We start from the raw sequence: 20,535 nt of genomic DNA, 5'->3' as shown, positions 1-20,535 counted from the left end.
TCAGTAACTCACTGAATTGAGCCTCTTAGTTTTTCTTCTCCTGCCTTTAAATTCATGCTTTTATGTTTTATGTTTGAAATTCAACGGGAGAGTGAGTCCAGGAAACACTAGGCCCCACTGTCTACCCCTGAAAAGCAGATCTCAGGCCCTGCAAATTCTCTCTACTTGCAGCCTTGCTCTGTGACCTCAGGCATGCTGTGTAACGAACTTGTGTCTTTTCAAGTTGTCTTGACCGTGTTGCTGAGGGTGTTTAGGAGTCACAACATGAACTAAAGGGCTGGGCAGCCACAGCATTGGCCACTGGGGGCTGGGCCCTGCACTCAGCTCTAAACCCACTCTTGCCTGTGAGACAGCTCACACTTGTCTCACCTCCTAGAGCGTGTGGGCTTCTCTCATTCAACAGCATGTTTGCAAGATTCACCCTCCCATGATTGTGCAAATGATGTTTACACTTTTGCTCTCTCTTATCCTGTTGCATGCGTATGACACTAGTGATTTACTGCTTAGTTGATGGGCATTTGTGTGTTTTCCAGTGTGAGGTCATTGTGAATACAGCTTCCAGGGTAACCTGTTCGTCTCATGCCCTTTTCTGTTTCCTTGGATTTCTGGGATATTGCTTGAGTTAGTACACAGTTCACCAGTTGGCTTTCTGTGTTGTCTTATTTACTGGTTCTGAGTATGAATTACTTTAAGTATTATTTTAAATTCACAAATTGCATTTCTTGTACTTAAGAGATATATTTTTCTTTGATTATAATTTTCTATAAAATGTTCTTCCTGGTTAATGTTAGTTGTGAAAGCTTCTCCAAAATTGTTCTGGATACATTTAGTGATATATTAAAGTTCCTGTGTTTCACTACCTACAACTCTCTTGATCATTGGAATGGGAGCAATTAGGAAACTTCACAGAGAAAGAGTTCTTTTCCGCATCAAAAAAAGCAAACAGTTCAAATACATATAATGGACCACATAAATCTTGAGTGCACATTACGAGTTTTACAGTGAAAATTTTAACATCAAGTAAAGTTCACATCCTTTGTTTTGTAGATTTCTTTACTGATAAGAGGTACTTTGGACCCCTTCTTTTTTTAATATTTTATTTATTTATTTTGAGAGAGAGGGGAAGGGAAGGAAAAAGAGTGGGAGAGGAACATGAATGTGTGGTTGCCTCTCATCTGTTCCCTACTGGGGACCTGGACTACAACCCAGGAATGTGCCCTGACTGAGAATCGAACCAGAGACCCTTTGCTTCACAGGCCCATGCTCAATCCACTGAGCTACACCAGCCAGGGCTGGACCCCTTCTTTCTATGCCCAAAGGGACAAAGAGAAACAAGACTGTCTGTCTCTTAGTGTCTTCTGCTTAATCTCCTTCTCCCATTGGACAGACAGCCTGGCCCTCGCTCATCACCTCTGAAGTATGACCTGTACACAGGGAGCAGGGAGCATTAGGGCTGTGTCCCCACTGCCACTGAAGTCCCTGACACAGCAGGCTGGCTCTGGAAACCACTGATCCGGACGTGTCTGCAAACATGACTGGAATAAACAATGTAAAGAGATTAAATCCATCCCATTCCCAAAGGTTGGTTTGTTCCCTTATTTGTTAACAATTGTTAGAGAACATTGGTGGCCATGATGGCTGGGAGTGCCCATCGGACCAAACTTCCAAGTGCAAATCCTACTCAGGGCTGCTGTCTCTTTCCCACCTCGGTAGCTCAGTACAGCAGTGTCCATGTGCGTCCACCTTGCCCAGAATGTGTGGGAGAAGAAAGCCGAAGCTGACATAAATTCAAGAAGATATCAAATTAAAATGCATGGGACAAAGTTTGTATGTTATGATCAGGGATTTTGTACATTCTTCCTGAAATGGCTGATCCCGAGGAAACACAAGGCCACACAGAGCAGACAGGGGTCCATAAACACTTCCATGAAGGCTTTAGAAATATATCCATTCCAGTATAAAAATATATGGGAGGGTTAGTCAGAATACTGCAGCCTGCCATTCAGTTCTAGACACAGAATTAGGTGATGAAACGAAAATACATAAACCATTAGAGTTCCAAGAATTAGCACTGCCTTCCTTTTCATTCAACATATATGTGGCAGAAGAGAAAGGGAGAAAATACACTGAGAAAATGAAGCATATTTGCAAAATAATACTGACCACCCCTGTACTGATTAGTCCTGCAAATATTTCCCTGGAGGCTGAGTCTGTCCTCTAAGTGCCAACTGTACATTTACAGGAGTCTAGTAGGTATTTCTGTGCAGATACCTAAGGAGGAGCCACTAGAACCAGAAACTCAGTTGTGTTCAATAGCTTCGCTCATTCTTCCAGTTTCCCCTATGGCCATGCTGGCATAGGTGGCTATCTCCTTTATCCTAATGTGATACCATCACTCTTTCCTGCTGTAGCTCCAAGGCCTGTATCACTCTTCCCAAGCTTATCTATCTGGTGGAACCTGCTCCTCATTCGAGTTTCATCTCACAGGTTGCCTGGTCTTTGAAGCCTTTCCTGGTGTCACCAGGCAGAATTGACGTGCTACTTTCTCTCCTGGGTGACACCTCAATTGAATGGCACATTGCATGACATGTGGTTATAGCATTTGTCTTCTCCATGTTTTTCTCCCCATTGGGCGTTGTAATTTTTCTGAAGAAAGGGATCATTTTCTGGTCATTTCTGCTTTCCAGTGTTTGGTAAAGTGGAAAAAAAGAGTTGATTTATAAAATCAACCTCTCTATCTCTCTGTCTCTCTGTTTCTCTCTCTTATACAGATAGATGAATAAGGACTGGATGGCTGAAGGACTGCACCATTCTACATGACATGGTTACAGCAACAGCTGCTGTGAGTGGTTGGCTGAGGTGAAAGAAAATGGGCAAGTATCCACCAAAAAGCCCAACCACCTGGTGAGCAAGCAGGGCTGGGGATCCGTTCATGTGCAGACAGGAGGTGGCTGTGCTCCACTGTGTCTCAGCTGCTGGCACAGAGGTAGAGAGCTGTCTGGTCCTTTCGGGTCGATGGCATGGTGAGGAAAAAGCTTGCCATCTCTTCACGAGAGGCCTGGTAGCCTTCAGCCAGGTCTCCCTTAGCAACAACCTTTTCTATTATGGAGAAGTAGATCAGCCTCAGCCCATGACCTGGGTCCTGTCGGTACCAGTACATGTAGTCATGTTCCAAGTCCTGTTCACACTGCAGAATCACATATCGACCTTCCTCTCTGGACAGGTATTTTGGGGTCTGAGTGATTCCACCACCCACTGTGCCTATGGAAGAAAGAGGAAGGTTCTGGAAACACAGCCCAAGACGGTGCCTCTACTGCTGCTATGGGAAAAAGCTTAGTTAGACATGGAGTGTGGCACCTTCTGAACAGGAATTTGCTTCCTGAACCCACGGCTCACCTGCTCCCAGGAGACAACGGGCCATGCAGTAGAGCACCTGGCTGCTCATCGTGGGAAGGGGGTCCCCTTTTGCTAAAGGCACCTGCAGGAAGACAAATGAGGAAAGAGACTTAGATCTGGGGATACCCTCTTTGTGTGTGAAGAATGTACAGAAAGCTAAAAAGAGAGTGGAAAGAGACCCTGGAGGTACTCAAATCAGGCTCCCTAATTTTGCAGACGAGGAGACAGAGCAGAGGAGACCTGGATTACTTGTGCCCCATCCCCTTGTGCGTCCCTCTGGCCTGAGTGGCTGGCACTCAGCAGAGTCTCACTGTGATTGGCCTGTTGGCTGTTCCCTTCCTACTTAAGGTGAGATCTGATTATGAAGCAGCCTGTAGACACATGGGTCACACGAGAAGGTAGAATTCATCTTTAGTCCCATCCCTGCATGGATACCACTCTGCTGAAATCCATCCTGCATTCATGCCAGAGCCCCGTTTTATTCCAGAACCTTCTTCCTGGCTGGTTTTATTTTTCTCATTTTTAATCTCTTAGATTTTTCCCTCCCTGCTCTTCTTCAGTGCCTGAACTAGATTTCCATCTAAGTATTCAGTGGGTTTCTTTTCATATAGTCTTTGTTTCTTAGACAGGTGTGTCTTTTGTTTCATCTCTATTATGATTCCAAAGAAATTTTTTTCTCTCCCTGCTTTTGCCCTTTATGTTCATAGTTTTTCAACTTCTTGTTTAAGGTTGTTATCTTCAACCGCTTTCTTGAATATATTTGTTCGAAGTGTAGACACTGGAATGTGTGTTCTTCCTCCATCCAAAGGGCTTTATGTTCCTTTTGTTCATTTGCATATGGTTCAGATGCCTACAATATACAGTTTAATAGAATCATTTTCCACTTTTCTACCCAGGTGTAAATGCCTCAGCAAGTTTTCTTTTTATGGGGTAGAGGTGGGTTGTGAGTTTGCTACGTTTTATGTATCTAAAGCACAAACTTTGAGTAACAGAGACCACGGTTTATAGGTTTATATTCTCTCTCTCCCCTCTCTCCCCTCTCTTCCCACACACAGATAGCTCCCTCAGAGGATCTGTGGTTTTCCTCCCCTCACACCCCCTTCCCAGGGCTCCCCTGGCTGTGTGCTGGGAACAGGGGCAGAGGTTCTTGCCTAGGCCTCTGATCTCTGCCCAGCACTGTGTCACTAGCAGCACACAAGTAGAGACCGCTGTGTTCAGGGCGCACACTGGCCACTGTCAGAGCTGAGAAACTCGGGTTTGGGTGGCTGATGGGAAAGCTGTCCTGGGAGAAACCTTGCTCATGTGTGGCAGGTGAGCCCATGTTGGAAGTCACCATCAGGACAAGGCCCTGATTCGGGAACTGCTGATACCAGAACACAGTTGAGGCCTGAATGTCCTTTGCATGGCACTCGATTGTCACTGGGGTCCCACTTGCACAGATGACCCTGCTTGGACTCTGAGAGACGAGAGCACTGAGCCCACAGCCTGCAGGGAGAAAGGAGAGAACCATGAAGGAGGCCAGCTGGACCAGTCCCAGCTGACCACAGTCAGGAAATTCAGGGCCTCACCCCCTACCCTCTCCCCTTTTTCTCTAGCCCCCAGAGTCCTGTTTGTTGGTGAAATCTTCCTGTCAGAGGCCCTGGGATCAGAAGCCCCCATTTCCCCTGACTGATGACCTCTCACTCGACCCTTGAGTCATTGCCATCAGCACACAAAATTTTCTAGCTTTGGCCACTGCTTCACTCATGCTGGCACCCACACACACTCGCCCAAGCCACTCAGATAATCAGGCTCATACTGGGCCCCAGAAGCAGCAGAAACAGCAAGAGCAGCAGCATCTTTGGGTGATGGCCTCACATCACACAGATTCCCAGGGAGAGGTGTGACCAGCTCTTCCTTCTTCCTCACTCCACCCCCAGGACAGATTAACAAGGGAGGGTGTTTCCAGAATCCTCTGGGTGCTCTCTTCTGCCCCCTGGTGGGGATCTGTGCCAATGAGTCAGGACACATTGCTCTTTCATCTTGGAGAACCAAACACACACTGGGGGGAGGGGCCTTGAAAATGTTCTGACTCTACTCCTAATTTATGGATGACACAGAGAGACTTAGAACATTGAAGGTGATAGGGAACTCAAGAGTTGGACGATTTTTAGTTTAAAAGTTCATAGTTAATAAGCCTTGTAGGTTAAAGCTACTGTTTCAGCAACTGTGAGTATAGAGGCCTCACCACTCCCAGGAGAGACTGTGACCTCCCAGGACACAGCTAACAACCACCACCTGGGGCGCAGCTGGAGACACCTGAGCCTTCATGTTCCAGGGAGAGACCGAGGACCATCTGCTGGCCCAGGGTTAGAAGGCTGCAGTTCTTAATCCATTTTTCCCTGAATTTCAAAACTCCTCCCCTCATTTTCTTCTCTTTTATAAAAAATCTGACTTGGAAGGAAATGTAAATGGTCCATAAGTCTACAAATCTGCTGTCTTCTCAAATCACCAGCCTTCTGAATGAAGCGCCCAGAAAGATTGAGTCCCTGTGGTGCTTACTGGGTTTGCTATGTGACAGGCAGCACGAAGGTCGGTTTTCCAGTTTCAAAGGGACTTAAAGGAGTTGTTCAGACTTATGTGAGGAAACAAGTGTATGTTCTTGTAGTATGGCATTATGGTCCCTTCTTCTGTGTCACAGTAGCCTCAAAGTAAGTGGTGTTAACTGCGGACAGTTTTTGTCTCTTTGTTTGTTTGTTTGTTTCTTTTTGCAGTGCAAGTTCCTGAGTCATACTCAGATTATTGAGGTGTCCACTTAATGATGGCTCTGTGGGATAACAGGGCAGACCAGGCACGGGGACCAGATAGAGACCCAGACAGCAGGCTCTCTGTTCATGGCCCCCCTACCCCAGGCTCCTGGGTTCTAGGGCTCTTGGGTTGATCAGTAACTCACTGACTTGAGCCACTTGGTCTTTCTTCTCCTGCCTTTAAATTCGTGCTTTTATATTTTATGTTTGGAATTCAACAGGACAGTGAGTCCAGGAAGCACTAGGCCCCACTGTCTACCCCTAAAAAGCAGATCTCAGGCCCCTGCAAGTTCTCTCTACATGCAGCCTTGCTCTGTGACCTCAGGCATGCTGTGTAATGAACTTGTGTCTTTTCAAGTTGTCTTGACCGTGTTGCTGAGGGTGTTTAGGAGTCACAACAAGAACTAAAGGGCTGGGGCAACCCCAGCATTGGCCACTGGGGGCTGGGCCCTGCACTCAGCTCTAAACCTACTCTTGCCTGTGAAACAGCTCACAGTTGTCTCACCTCCTACAGCACGTGGGCTTCTTTCATTCAACAGCATGTTTACAAGATTCACCCTCCCATGATTGTGCAAATGATGTTTATACTTTTGCTTTTTTTTATAATGTTGCATGCTTATGACACTAGTGATTTACTGCATTGTTGATGGGCATTTGTGTGTTTTCCAGAGTGAGGTCATCGTGAACACAGCTTCCAGGGTAACCTGTTCGTCTCATGCCCTTTTCTGTTTCCTTGGATTTCTGGGATATTGCTTGAGTTAGTACACAGTTCACCAGTTGGCTTTCTGAGTTGTCTTATTTACTATGAATTACTTCAAGTATTATTTTAAATTCACAAATTGCATTTCTTGTACTTAAGAGATATTATTTTTCTTTGATTATAATTTTCTGTAAAATGTTCTTCCTTGTTAATGTTAGTTGTGAAAGCTCCTCCAAAATTGTTCTGGATACATTTAGTGATATATTAAAGTTCCTGTGTTTCACTACCTACAACTCTCTTGATCATTGGAATGGGACAATTAGGAAACTTCACAGAGAAAGAGTTCTTTTCCGCATCAGAAAAAGCAAACAGTTCAAAACATATAATGGACCATATAAATCTTGAGTGCACATTACGAGTTTTACAGTGAAAATTTTAACATCAAGTAAAGTTCACATCCTTTTCTTTTTAAAAATATTTTATTTATTTATTTTGAGAGAGAGGGGAAGGGAAGGAAAAAGAGTGGGAGAGGAACATCAATGTGTGGTTGCCTCTCATCTGTTCCCTACTGGGGACCTGGCCCACAACCCAGGCATGTGCCCTGACTGGGAATTGAACCAGATACCCTTTGCTTCACAGGCCCATGCTCAATCCACTGAGCTACACCAGCGAGGGCTGGACCCCTTCTTTTTATGCCCAAAGGGACAAAGAGAAACAACACTGTGTGTCTCTTTCTGTCTTCTGCTTAATCTTCTCCCATTGGACAGACAGTCTGGCCCTCACTCATCACCTCTGGAGTATGACCTGTACACAGGGGGCAGGGAGTGTTGGGGCTGTGTCCCCACTGCCACAGAAGTCCCTGACAAAGCAGCTGGCTCTGGAAACCACTGATCCTGATGTGTCTGCAAACATCACTGGAATAAACAATGTAAGGTGATTAAATCCATCCCATTCCCAAAGGTTGGTTTGTTCCCTTATTTGTTAACAATTGTTAGAGAACATTGGTGGCCATGATGGCTAGGAGTGCCCATCGGACCAAACTTCCAAGTACAAATCCTACTCAGGGCTGCTGTCTCTTTCCCACCTCGGTAGCTCAGTACAGCAGTGTCCATGTGTGTCCACCTTGCCCAGAATGTGTGGGAGAAGAAAGCCAAAGCTGACATAAATTCAGGAAGATATCAAATTAAAATGCATGGGACAAAGTTTGTATGTTACGGTCAGGGATTTTGTACATTCTTCCTGAAATGGCTGATCCTGGGGAAACACAAGGCCACACAGAGCAGACTGGGTTCCATAAACACTTCCACGAAGGCTTTAGAAATATATCCATTCCAGTATAAAAATATATGGGAGGGTTAGTCAGAATACTGCAGCCTGCCATTCAATTCAAGACACAGAATGATGTGATGAAACAAAAATACATAAACCATTAGAGTTCCAAGAATTAGCACTGCCTTCCTTTTCATTCAACATATATGTGGCAGAAGAGAAAGGGAGAAAATACAGTGAGAAAATGAAGCATATTTGCAAAATAATACTGACCACCCCTGTACGGATTAGTCCTGCAAATATCCCTGGAGGCTGAGTCTGTCCTCTAAGTGCCAACTGTACATTTACAGGAGTCTAGTAGGTATTTCTGTGCAGATACCTAAGGAGGAGCCACTAGAACCAAAAACTCAGTTGTGTTCAATAGCTTCGCTCATTCTTCCAGTTTCCCCTATGGCCATGCTGGCATTGGTAGCTATCTCCTTTATCCTAACGTGATACCATCACTCTTTCCTGCTGTAGCTCCAAGGCCTGTATCACTCTTCCCAAGCTTATCTATCTGGTGGAACCTGCTCCTCATTCGAGTTTCATCTCACAGGTTGCCTGGTCTTTGAAGCCCTTCCTGGTGTCACCAGACAGAATTGACGTCCTACTTTCTGTCCTGGGTGACACCTCAATTGAAGGGCACATTGCATGACATGTGGTTATAGCATTTGTCTTCTCCATGTTTTTCTCCCCATTGGGCGTTGTAATTTTTCTGAAGAAAGGGATCATTTTCTGGTCATTTCTGCTTTCCAGTGTTTGGTAAAGTGGAAAAAAAGAGTTGATTTGTAAAATCAGCCTCTCTGTCTCTCTGTCTCTCTGTTTCTCTCTCTTATACAGATAGATGAATAAGGACTGGATGGCTGAAGGACTGCACCATTCTACATGACATGGTTACAGCAACAGCTGCTGTGGGTGGTTGGCTGAGGTGAAAGAAAGTGGGCAAGTATCCACTAAAAAGCCCCGCCACCTGGTGAGCAAGCAGGGCTGGGGATCCGTTCATGTGCAGACAGGAGGTGGCTGTGCTCCACTGTGTCTAAGCTGCTGGCACAGAGGTAGAGAGCTGTCTGGTCCTTTCGGGTGGATGGCATGGTGAGGAAAAAGGTCGCCTTCTTCTCCCGAGAGGCGTGGTAGCCTTCAGCCAGGTCTCCCTTAGCAACATCCTTTTCTACTCGGGAGAAGTAGATCAGCCTCAGCCCGTGACCTGGGTCCTGTCGGTACCAGTACATGTAGTCGTGTCCCAAGTCCTGTTCACACTGCAGAATCACATATCGACCTTCCTCTCTGGACAGGTATTTTGGGGTCTGAGTGATTCCACCACCCACTGTGCCTATGGAAGAAAGAGGAAGGTTCTGGAAACACACCCCAAGATGGTGCCTGTACTGCTGTTATGGGAAAAAGCTTAGTTAGACATGGAGTGTGGCACCTTCTGAACAGGAATTTGCTTCCTGAACCCAGGACTCACCTGCTCCCAGGAGACAAAGAGCCATGCAGCAGAGCACCTGGCTGCTCATAGTGGAAGGGGGTCCCTTTTTGCTAAAGGCACCTGCAGGAAGACAAATGAGGAAAGAGACTTAGCTCTGGGGATCCCCTCTTTGTGTGTGTGCAGAATGTGCAGAAGGCTAGATAGACATTGGAAGAGACCCTGGAGGTACTCAAATCAGGCTCCCTAATTTTGCAGATGAGGAGACAGAGCAAAGGAGACTTGGATTACTTGTGCCCCATCCCCTTGTGCCTTCCTCTGGCCTGAGTGGCTTGCACCCAGCAGAGTCTCATTGTGATTGGCCTGCGGGCTGTTCCCTTCAAGTTAAGGTGAGGTCTGCTCATGACAGCAGCCTATAGACCCAAGGGTCACAGGAGAATGTAGAATTCATCTTTAGTCCCATCACTGTGTGGATACCACTCTGCTGAAATCCATCCTGCATTCACCGCAGGGCCCCATTTCATTCCAGAACCTTCTCCCTACCTGGTTTTCCTGTTGTCATTTTTAGTCTCTTAGAAATTTCCCTTCTTTTCTTCAGAGCCCGAACTCGATTTCCATCTGAGTGTTCTGTGCGTATCTACTACGTAGTCTTCATTTCTTAGATAAGTTTGTGTTTTGTTTTCATTTCTCTCCTGACTTCAATCAAAAAAATTTTTTTCTGTCTCTGTTTTTGCTTTTTCTGTTCATAAATTTGATCTTCTGGTGTTTTCTTCAAATGCTTGCTTGACTGTATTTGTTTGAATTGTAGACTTAAATTTTTCTTTTGACACTAATTATTTTTGTTCGGGAGACAGTGGAAAGTGTTTTTTGTCCTGTATCCGATGGATTTTATGTTCCTATTGTTCATTTTTATAACTTTCATAATATACTCAGCTTAATCCCATCGTTCTAGCAAAGTCTGAATGCTTCCATAAGTTTTTTTTTTTTATGGATTGGAGGGTGATTTGAGTCATCCTCCAATTATCTGATTTCATAATTCTCATCTATTTTCTAAGACTCTAAAGTTTCCCATATTTCTTCTTTTTCCCTTCACTACCCAAGGTGCAGACGACTCTTTTTCCTTCCATTTTCACCTTTTTTTTCCTCCCTCAAAAGGAAGTTCTTCCTCCCTCAGTGTTCTGAATTTCTCAGTGTATTTCCTCCCTTCTCTTTATGTCTGGTGCCTGGCCCTTTAAACGAAGTGCAGTTTGACCTTCTCCCTCCAGTCCTGCTCAGGTCTGACTCCAAGGAGATAGAAAGCGGGGCTCTTCCCCCTGGGTCTATCCAACCCTCAGTCCTCTCTGTCCCCTGTCAGTTTTTCTGCTTCCCCCTGTTGCTGCAGGGCAGGGAGAGGAGGGACTGCAGTGTGTGCCGTAATTTCAGAAAATTGAGAGGCAGGAAATGCAGCAGGGTAGCGTGGTTTATACTAGGCCTGGTGAGGGTGGACGTCCTTGGCACTAAGAACTTGAAATGCTTTGCATGTATCAGCCTTTTGATTTCCTGAATTGTTTCATGGAATAAAAGGGAAGAAACGCTGTTTTCTAGGTTCCCAACATCTGTTCAATGATGAGTTGTAAAGAATTATTCAGACATAACAAAAAGCTGAGATGATATGTTTCTCATGAGCAAAATTTGAGGGCCAGACAGGTCTCCTGTATTGCAGACAGATTTATCCAATTCCATTTTCTCCATCTCTGGGGTGTTGTATAGCAGCTCAGGCATCAGGCCACAAAACCAGGATCATCCCAGAGGGATGAGAGGATGTACAGCCTGGTGCAAAAGGCTCAACCTTTGAGGTACACAGACCCTGGTTGATAGGTTTATATTCTCTCTCTCTCACTTTTCCAGCTCCCTGCTCTCCCGAGTGTGAGAAAAAACCATAAACTCCTGGAACTAGATTTTCTCCTATGGAAAATGAAAAAACATTTCCTTTGCTGGATTATCTTACTTTTTCAATAAAATTCCATATTTAAAGCACGCAGAGAGGACTTGAAGTAGACTATGAAGCAAAGAGAGGTGTCAGTCAATAAATATTTTACTTAAGAAATTATGTCACCTCTTGCATGTGACAGAGTCTGAGTTGGTGAGCACGGGCTGGGAGGTTCCTTCCCCAGCTGGGACCCTGTCCCCTCTCCAGGCTGTGGCTGTGTGGGGGCGGGGTCTGGAGGAGGTTTGTGTTCTGGGAGGATGTGACTCTGAATTGGTGTGGACACCGAGCTGGCACAGAAATACACTGTGGAGTCACCAGGCTCTGCCAGCTGGATGTTGAAGACGCTGGGCCCCTTTTTGGGAAATCTGGCAGAAAAGCGTTTCGATGGCATTCCTGACTCGTCCATGATTTGTTCTCTCCGCAGGGAAATCATGAACTTCAACCCTTCCTCTGGGAGCTGCTGATACCAGAAAACGTAAGTGTGGCCTGTCATGGGGCTGCACCGCAGGGTTGCCTCCTGTCCTCGCCCCACGACCAGGTGTCTGGGGTGCTGAGTGACGCTGGCATTCAAGGGACCTCAGGGGAGAAGAGATGGTGTAAGACAGAGTCCTACTGGCAGTGGAAGTTTGTAGCTTACAGTGAAGTGACCCAAGAGGAGTGCAAATAGCCCTGAAGTTTCCTACGTCCCTTTAAAAAGTCACCTGAACTTTGCTTTTTGGCCCATATTACAGTTTCGTTTTATATAAATGTCAGTCCCTTTCAGAAAGTCTTGGGCCTCATGGAGGTCCAGAGCATGTTTGAAACATAGCTCAGGAGCCACAAAGCTGCAGGATGCCGGTCGTCAGCACGGGACTCACCTGCTCCCAGGAGCCAGAGGACCACCCAGCAGCGGAGTGTGGGGCCCATGGCAGAGTTGGGCACGAGGAGAGCCCTCTCTGCGTGCAGCAGCTCAGGGACCTTGGCCTCACAGCTGCCGCCCAGGAGGTGGGTCTTCCTGTGATATCACCATCTCCAGTGGATCCTATGGTCTCTACAGGTGATCTTGTACATCAGTGGAATGACATCTTTTTTCCCCAGAACAATACAAACAGCCTGGCTCTGTGTGTGTTAGTAAAGCGTGGTGCAGGGAAAGCGGAGGGAGATGAGCACCTTTGTTATTGGTCTTTAGTTGATGAAAGATTGATTTTCACCCCATCCTTCTCCATGTTTTATTTTTTATTGAATGTATTGGGGTGACATTGGTTAATATAATTATATAGGTTTCAGGTGTACGATTTATATTAAATCATCTGTGTATCATACTGTGTGTTTACCACCCCAAGTCAAGTCTCCCTCCATTATTCTTTATTCCCCCCCTTTATGTACTCCCACCCCTTCCACTCCCCTCCTCTCCATGCACATTTTCTTATCACTTGTTCATTTCCCTTGTATTGGTCCATGCTGCCTTTCCATTTGGTGTTGCTGAGCAGAGAGAGCTACCAAGTGTGATATGTAGGTTCTCAGGGAAGTGGAGATCTGGTGGCTGATCGGGGGGGGGGGAAAGAGGAAAAAATAGAGGCAGGAAATGATCTGACTTGATTTCCTCCTTCCCCCCTTCGTCTCAGCTAGGCAATCATTTCAAGCATCTTCAGGAAACTGATTTTATGGTTCATAATTTGTTTTGCCCATCTCTTGTCATTCTATTTGTGTTTTTAATGTTAGTACACATCTCAAAGAACAAACATTAGAAAAACTACAAACTCTCCCTCTCACCTCAAGTCCTTAGATTCTGCGCATCTCTCCAAATTATTCTCTTTAATCATGGATGGGCTACTGTGATGTTTGAGGGGTCTCTTGTCCTTCCATTCTTCTGTTCTCCTCTCCTACCCTGTGGCAGTGTTTAGAAATTATGTGAAAGCCCACTTTTTGTTGGAAGAGTGGAAAGAAGAGTCAAAGAAGAACAAGGCTCAGTCCCACCCTGTTAGAATTTACAGGGGGCCCGGAGGAGATGCAGCCCGTACCTCTAGACACCCCCGCCCCGAGGCTCTGAGTAATAAATAAGGTTATGTTAATCCTTAGTGTCCAAATCATGACTCACAGCTTTGTCTTATTAATAGCAGGATCCTAAGGCCTCCCTCAAAGGCTGTCATTATTTGGGGGAGAATTCAGTAGGCTTCCCCAAATGTATAATCCAATCAAACTGCAGCTGCTCAGAGTCAGCACAGCTATTTCTTCTGGAAATACTCCAATTGCTCACAAACACTTTTGATGGAAATGCCATCACTGAGCACCATGCCTAGCCCACAGGGACATTTCCTGGGTGCTGTTAGAGCCACCTACCCTCAGGCTGCTAGGGCAGGGTTGGAGTTCACACAACCGCAGGGAGAAGAATTGTCTCATCATCATCTCGGAGCTGACCTGGTTACTTAGGGCCTAAAGAAACTCTTCAACCTGTGAACAGTTCCATCAGCTTCTGGGTGTTACTGGGCTTCCGTCTGCAGGCTCAGACCCAATCCAAGGGGTTAGAACGGATGCCCTAACCACCCCATTTTACTCTTTCCTGTCCACTACTGCGTGTTCCAGAGCAAACCTCCCTCACTGTGATGAGTACCTAACAGGTTCAAGCAGCAAGTGTGTGTTGGAATCTTCAATGGCCAGAGTATTGTCCAAAATGGGGCCCTTTAATATGTAAAAGAGGGTGCTATTAATAATTATGCCAGGACCACAGACCTAGACCAAGACAGCATGGTAAACCAAAGCCTTTGGTACCTTACATGGATGGTTTCTTTCTCTTTTCTTTCTTTCTTTCTTTCTTTCTTTCTTTCTTTCTTTCTTTCTTTCTTTCTTTCTTTCTTTCATGGATGACTCCCTTCCTTCCTTCCCTTCTTTCTTCCTTTCTTCCTCTCTTCCTTTCTTTCCTTCTCCTTTTTAAATATTTTTAAAATTGATTTTTTAGAGAGATAAACATTGATTTGTTGTTCTACTTATTTAGGCATTTATTGCTTGATTCTTGTATGTGCCCTGGCTGGAGATCAAATCTGTGACATTGTCCTATCAGGAGGAAGCTCTCACCAACTGAGCACCTTGCCAGGGCCGGCACCCTTTCTGACACGTTCCTTTACTGCCATCTGGCGTCACTAGGGAGATTGCAGAAAATAAATATGTAACATTTTCTTTGACATGATCAACATTCCAAGTCAATGCCAATGTTGAAACGTACAGGAATGACCCATTGTGTCCCTTCCAACCAGATGATTTCTGGATCTGTGTTGTCCCCATGTCCAGCGACACTCAGTGATTCCGGATAGCTTCAGCGTGTCCTCCACAGCGGTCCCTGGTGGTCACACATGTGGGAAAACGTGAAGATCCACGCCGAATCAAAGAATCACAGTCAGGTTTGGCCTCGGAGACCGAATAGTGCAGGTCTCTTATTTTAAACAGAGGAACGCTGGTCCCAGAAAGGGAGGGCGCTTGCCAACGTCTTGCAGCTAAAAATGAATAAATGACTTAATTTAACTAAAATTTTAAAACCCCTGCATTGATTAGGAAGCAGGCTCCCTGATCCAGTTCCAGTGTCCCTCTGGCTCTGGAACCTGCAAGAGAGAGAAAGGAGAAGTTGGGGGTTCGAAATTACAGCGTAGAAGTCCATGCTTCCTTAGGCAGCTGGGCGAGGACTTGAGGTTTGAATCCCTGGGAGTGGCCCCAGAGTGCGGATTACCTCTCAGCGTTTCCTCTCCCTTCCCCTGGAGGGGTCATGGTGTCTGCACCCTCACAGGTGTTCCCCTCGCAATCGCTGCCTCGAGCAGGCTCAGCGGTGGTGCAGGGGCTGCCTGCACCTGCATTGTCAGCACCGGTTGTTCCATAAAGCACTCACTGCCCCTGCGGGGCACGCTGATGGACAAGCGGTGTGCAGGGGAGAAGGGTTTGAGACCAAATCAGTCGGGGTTTCTCAGTGTTTTGGTACTATCAACCTCGGATATCTGGTGTTATTGGGGGCCTGTATTTATAAACTTGGGATCCGCAGACTGCCCGATTCCTCACTGGTGTGGAGGGATTTCAGCAGCCCAGGGGCACGTCCTCTCAGTCACCGACGGGGCAGTCTACGGTTTTGCTCTCTTCTGGGGGCAGCTGGAGATGCCACAATCAACCTGCTCCTTCTCAGGCAGAAAGCTGAGGAAGGGGCCTTTTCAAGTGTCTTCCTGGACTTTCGGGGGAGAGGAAGAGTGTGCACCCTGGAGGGAGCTGACTCGGCCTCACCGTGCCAATACCACTGAGGCACGGAGGTGTGGAGCAGGGTTCCCCAGCTCTGTGGGCTGGGTCTTCAAGGTAAAGTAGGTTTCTTTGGGTCTTCCAGCTGAGAATCATTCTCGGGCATTCCCATACCTCGGGGTTTTGGTATTGGGAGGAAATCAGGAATTCCATTTCCTGCCTGAGATTTTGTCAATACCAGTAAACAGAAATTGGATCACATCTCAAAATCACCCCCTGCCCCACGTGTGTGACCCTGGGGCAGAGACTCTGGCTGCTTCCACGGCCTGTGTATCCTGTGGGAGAAGACGGAGCCATAGAGAGTGGAGGGCAGCCGGAGGAAAGAGTCTTAAACCCAAGTTCCTGTGCACTCCCAAACTCACCGACCTCCAGGAGACAGAGCATGGGTCCAGCAGAGGAGCCTGGTGCCCCGGGCACAGTCAGCAGCAGGATTATGCTTTTCTAGCAATGGTTCCTGATGCACCACCGCAGAGTTCCCTGGGACCCACGAGGTAGGATCTGCTGGGACATCCCACAGCCCCGGGGGGCACCTTCTGCGGGAGAGGGAGGATCCATGGTCCAAATGTTTGGATGCATGTTTATTTTGTTACATGACTATGTCAACAGGCTCCAACCCACATGGGTTCTTAAGGAAGTCGAAGTTTAGGGACAATGTAAGAGGAAGGGGAAAAGGGGAAAAGAGTAAGAAGAAACAGAAAGAGCAAGAAAATGGTTAAGGACTACACTAGAGTTACAATTTTATCAGCCTCATCAAGTTGTCTTGGCTGAGTTCTCAAATTTCAGCATGAACAAAAATCACCAGGGGGTTGACAAAATTATATATATTCCTATAACCCACCTCCAGAAATGCAGACTGGGAAATCTGTCCCAGCCCTAGAACATACCTGTTGAACCTACACTTTAGGTGACACGAGCTCATTGTCTCAGACTAATTAACAAAAAATTTTATAGAGATTTTAATAGGCTACCCTAACAAAAAGACTGCTTAAACGCATTAAACTGGAATGCTAAAATTTAAGTAGAACAAGGAACAAGAGAAATTTTTCTGAGAAAGGAATATTTAATGGACTTATTTAAGTTCTGGAAACTGCATTAAAAAATAAAAAAAGAATACCTGGGAAACATGAAGCCTAATGGAACAATTTGACTAAAGCTGAAAGAAGAGAAATTTCCAGAACCTAAGCTTTAGTCAATAATGTCAAATGCTTCAAAGAGATTAAGCAAGCAGAGAAACAAAAATAAGCCTTTGGTCTAGTAAGAATATAGTTTTAATCTTTAGGAGGATAGTCTCAGAAGAATGGAAGCAACCCAAGAAAAAGATGAAGACAGCCTTCAAAGGACTTGCCCCTCTGTGGGAAAGCAAAGGTGTGGGTCAACAGGAGTCAGACTGGGTTTGGAGAGAAGCATATGTGGCCACCAAGAAGCATTCACTCCTGAGCACTGGGAAAGGGACTTAAAAACAGAAGCCCTGACACTGGATAGACCAGAAAAATGGGGGCTTCTTCTTCCAGGGATCAGAATAAAAAGAAGTACGTTTGAACTTCGGGGAGTAAGACCACTGGTGTTCGCTTACACTGCAGTAAGAGCCTATGAGACTAGACAGAGTATATAAACTTCTCTAACACGGAGTGGCAGGTGGTGTAGCAATGACCAGTTTGTAAGCAGAACGATCACCACATTTTCACAGAGGGGCTCTAACCCAGTGTCTGCTCGATGTGATGGAATGACCTCTCTGGGTGGGGCCAATGCCAGGATGCCTCCTCTCGTATGCATTTGTTGATGAATGTGTTGTTCCCCATCACAGTTTGGATCCCATGCCTTAGCGTTTTTCCGTGTCTGCATCCACTTTGCATTGCACAGTAGGTATTGTCACTGTGGACACATTAATCTGTCTCTTCCCCCAGCCCTAGGGATACCAATTAGTGACATTGTAGGTAGGGTCTAAATTGGCATGCTTTTTGCGCTACCTGGATTTAATTCCTTAATAAAGAAATTCACCAGAGTCCCCACTTGGTCTGACATTCTAAAAACTAAGGATTTAATTCCCTCTCTAATTCCTTCTCTTTTCCTAGCTTCTTTGTGTCCAGCTAATGTAGTAATACTTCTTCATTATTATAGTAATAATGTAGCTTCATTCCTCACTTGTGAGGGACATCTGCGGGGTGTCCTTGATTTGTAAGGTCAAAGTGACAAGCCCCAAGCTGTTGTTCAAAATAACCCCACCCTCTTGGCTAATGTTGGATTTTCCAAGAGCATGTTCTTGAGTAAAATGTATTCATTTTTTTCCATTTCCTGGATTTGTAATCTAGCATGAGCAAGGTTAAGTTGGCCCTTCTCAATGTGGCTGAAGTGCTGGCATCTGAACCTACACACTTGTACCCACTGTGAGATCTAAGAAAAGGAGAAGGCAGTTGATAACAAGGAAGAATATAGGGCCAACAAGACAGAAAAGGTAATGACTTGTCAAATCAGCCGTGTGATGATTCCAGGACTTTATTCCCCTTTGTTCTGGAGAAATCCCCGTGTCTCGTTTTGGTACCGTGGGCTATGCATTTAGCCTTGCAAGAAATTCTGCTTTGGTGTAAGCCAGCTCCAGTTAGTTTTCGTTTCCTTTGGACCTGGTATGCCACCTGCTTCCTGAGCTGGACCCAGGGAGAGTTTGAGCATCAGGCAGAGCTGATATTTAGCAGTGTGGGTTCACTGCTGGCGCAGAGATAGGTGGCTGAATCCTGCAGCTCGACACCCTGGATCTCCAGGCTACAGGGTGAGTTTGGGGGACACTCAGCTAAAAATCTATTCTTGGGCAGCTCTGTTTCAAAAACATTTTTGTCCTGGAAGGAAACCAAGAACTTGAACTCTTTTGCCAGGATCTGTCGGTACCAGTAAACGTAAGGATGTCCCTTTTGGGGGACACAAGACATTTTCACATGCTGTCCTTCTCCTTTGATCAGGTGCCCTGGGGTCTGGGTGACTTCTGCATCAAGGGAGCCTGGGGAGAGAGCAGACAGAAGTTGGAGACCTAGCCCAGGGGGGGCATTGATGGCATAGAAGTGGGGAGCTGAAAACTCACAACAGGGACTCACCTGCACCCAGGAGACAGAGGACCATGGAGCAGATGACTGTGGTGCACATGGCAGGCTTAGGAAAACAGAGTCAGGCAGCGTCCCCTGAGGTGTCCTCAGGCCCCCGCCCCACCCCCCAGCTGCTCTGTGACGTGATCACTTCGTGGAACACAGCAGTCTTGGCGTGAAGACACCCTTGCTTTTGTCATGGTGGAACAACTTCTTTAGCTGCCATCTCCAGCTCCTTCATGGATTTTTTTCCAATCTATACATCCTTATGAATTATTCTCTGAATGATCGACATTACAGGAGTATTAGAACAAAAACATGTATTTGTTTCCCTGCTTGCTTGATCTTTTTGAAGTATTTGACAATATTGATTATTCTGAAGTTCTGGAAATTCCTCTTCCCTTAGCTTTATTCACATCATTTTTAATTAGTGTATGCTTTTTTTTCATGTACTTTCCAGCACCTAATTCTATCCATTAAATTTAGGATCCTGCTCTGATCAAGTTAAAAAAAAAAAGAACACGAAACAACTGTTTTCGTTGTTGGAAAAGTTGACCCTGGACTATGATTCTTCAGAAGCAAGAAAAAAAAGGGAGCCCTGTCCACACACAGTGTGGGGAGACAGAACATGAAAAATTTTCTGAGTTGAGTAGACAGAAATTAAAGGTTAGAGGGGATAAAGGCAGTTAGGGTTTGTGAGGAAGACTACCAGAGAGGAGAAAGCTACACAAAGAAATCTGCATACCTTCATAAGGACCAAAACTTTTGTCTCAACAGTGTCTCTATAGAATTAAACTTAAAAAAAAAAAGCAATGGAGAGGGTACTGGTTGGGTGACTCAGTTGGTTGGAGTGTTGTCCCCTACAGCAAAAGATGTTGGTTTGTTCAATCCTCTGTTGGGGTGCACACGAGAGGTAACTGGTTAATGGGTTAACGTCTCTCTCTCTCTCTCTCTCTCTCTCCTTCCTTTCTCTCTAAAATCAATAGACTTATCCTTGGGTGAGGATTAAACAAACAGACATTAGAGAGGAACCACAGAGCAGATTCACCAGCATCCCCAGAATGGCCAAGCTTTCACAGTGGGACAGGATCAGGCTAGAGCAGGAGAAGGCAAATGACAGCCCAGAGGCTGGCCATCTGTGGCTGTAAATGGTCTGCAGGGTGAGAAGCATTTTCACAACGACAGCATGAAGAGCTTGTAATACCTTCTCTCTAGAGAAAAGATACAACCACTGAAAGTTTAGAAGCAACCATTGAAAGCTTTTGAAAATTATGTTAAGAGGCTCTGGCTGGTGTGGCTCAGTGTATTCAGCACAGGCCTGTGAACCAAAAGGTCACCAGTTTCATTCCCAGTCAGGGCACATGCCTGGGTTATGGGCCTGGTCTCCAGTTGGGGGAATATGAGAGGCAACCAATCAATGTATCTCTCCCACACTGATGTTTCTCTCTCTCTCTCTCTCCCTCCCTTCCCCTCCCTCTAAAAGTAAATAAATAAAGCCTTAAAAAAAAAGAAAATTATCTCAAGAGCATACAGCAATGGAGAACACAAGGACCCATCCATTCCCCCGGGAGGGGCAAGTTGCCAGCAGTTCTCATTCCCACCAGTTGCATGGTGTGGAAACTCTGTTCTGGCAA

At 45.8% G+C, this 20,535-nt stretch overlaps 4 gene segments (V, D, J or C); all 4 read right to left on the bottom strand.

Moving 5' to 3' along the window:
• Positions 1-2,968: 2,968 nt before the first annotated feature.
• LOC119002871 (T cell receptor beta variable 19-like) lies at positions 2,969-3,849 on the bottom strand. The segment is given in 3 exon segments: positions 2,969-3,261; positions 3,397-3,478; positions 3,832-3,849. Coding segments are annotated over 3 exon segments (393 nt in total).
• A 5,294-nt stretch (positions 3,850-9,143) lies between these two features.
• LOC119002870 (T cell receptor beta variable 19-like) lies at positions 9,144-10,175 on the bottom strand. The segment is given in 3 exon segments: positions 9,144-9,520; positions 9,656-9,736; positions 10,157-10,175. Coding segments are annotated over 3 exon segments (477 nt in total).
• A 1,516-nt stretch (positions 10,176-11,691) lies between these two features.
• Positions 11,692-12,509, bottom strand: LOC119002869 (T cell receptor beta variable 18-like). The segment is given in 2 exon segments: positions 11,692-12,158; positions 12,440-12,509. Coding segments are annotated over 2 exon segments (516 nt in total).
• Positions 12,510-18,496: 5,987 nt separating this feature from the next.
• Positions 18,497-19,003, bottom strand: LOC119002868 (T cell receptor beta variable 16-like). The segment is given in 2 exon segments: positions 18,497-18,819; positions 18,914-19,003. Coding segments are annotated over 2 exon segments (372 nt in total).
• Positions 19,004-20,535: the final 1,532 nt, after the last annotated feature.

The sequence above is a fragment of the Sturnira hondurensis genome, unplaced genomic scaffold (assembly GCF_014824575.4).
Source record: "Sturnira hondurensis isolate 20B ecotype Veracruz unplaced genomic scaffold, ASM1482457v3 Scaffold0018310, whole genome shotgun sequence".
NCBI classification, from domain to species: domain Eukaryota; kingdom Metazoa; phylum Chordata; class Mammalia; order Chiroptera; family Phyllostomidae; genus Sturnira; species Sturnira hondurensis.
This window is presented reverse-complemented; position numbering and strand designations above follow the sequence as displayed.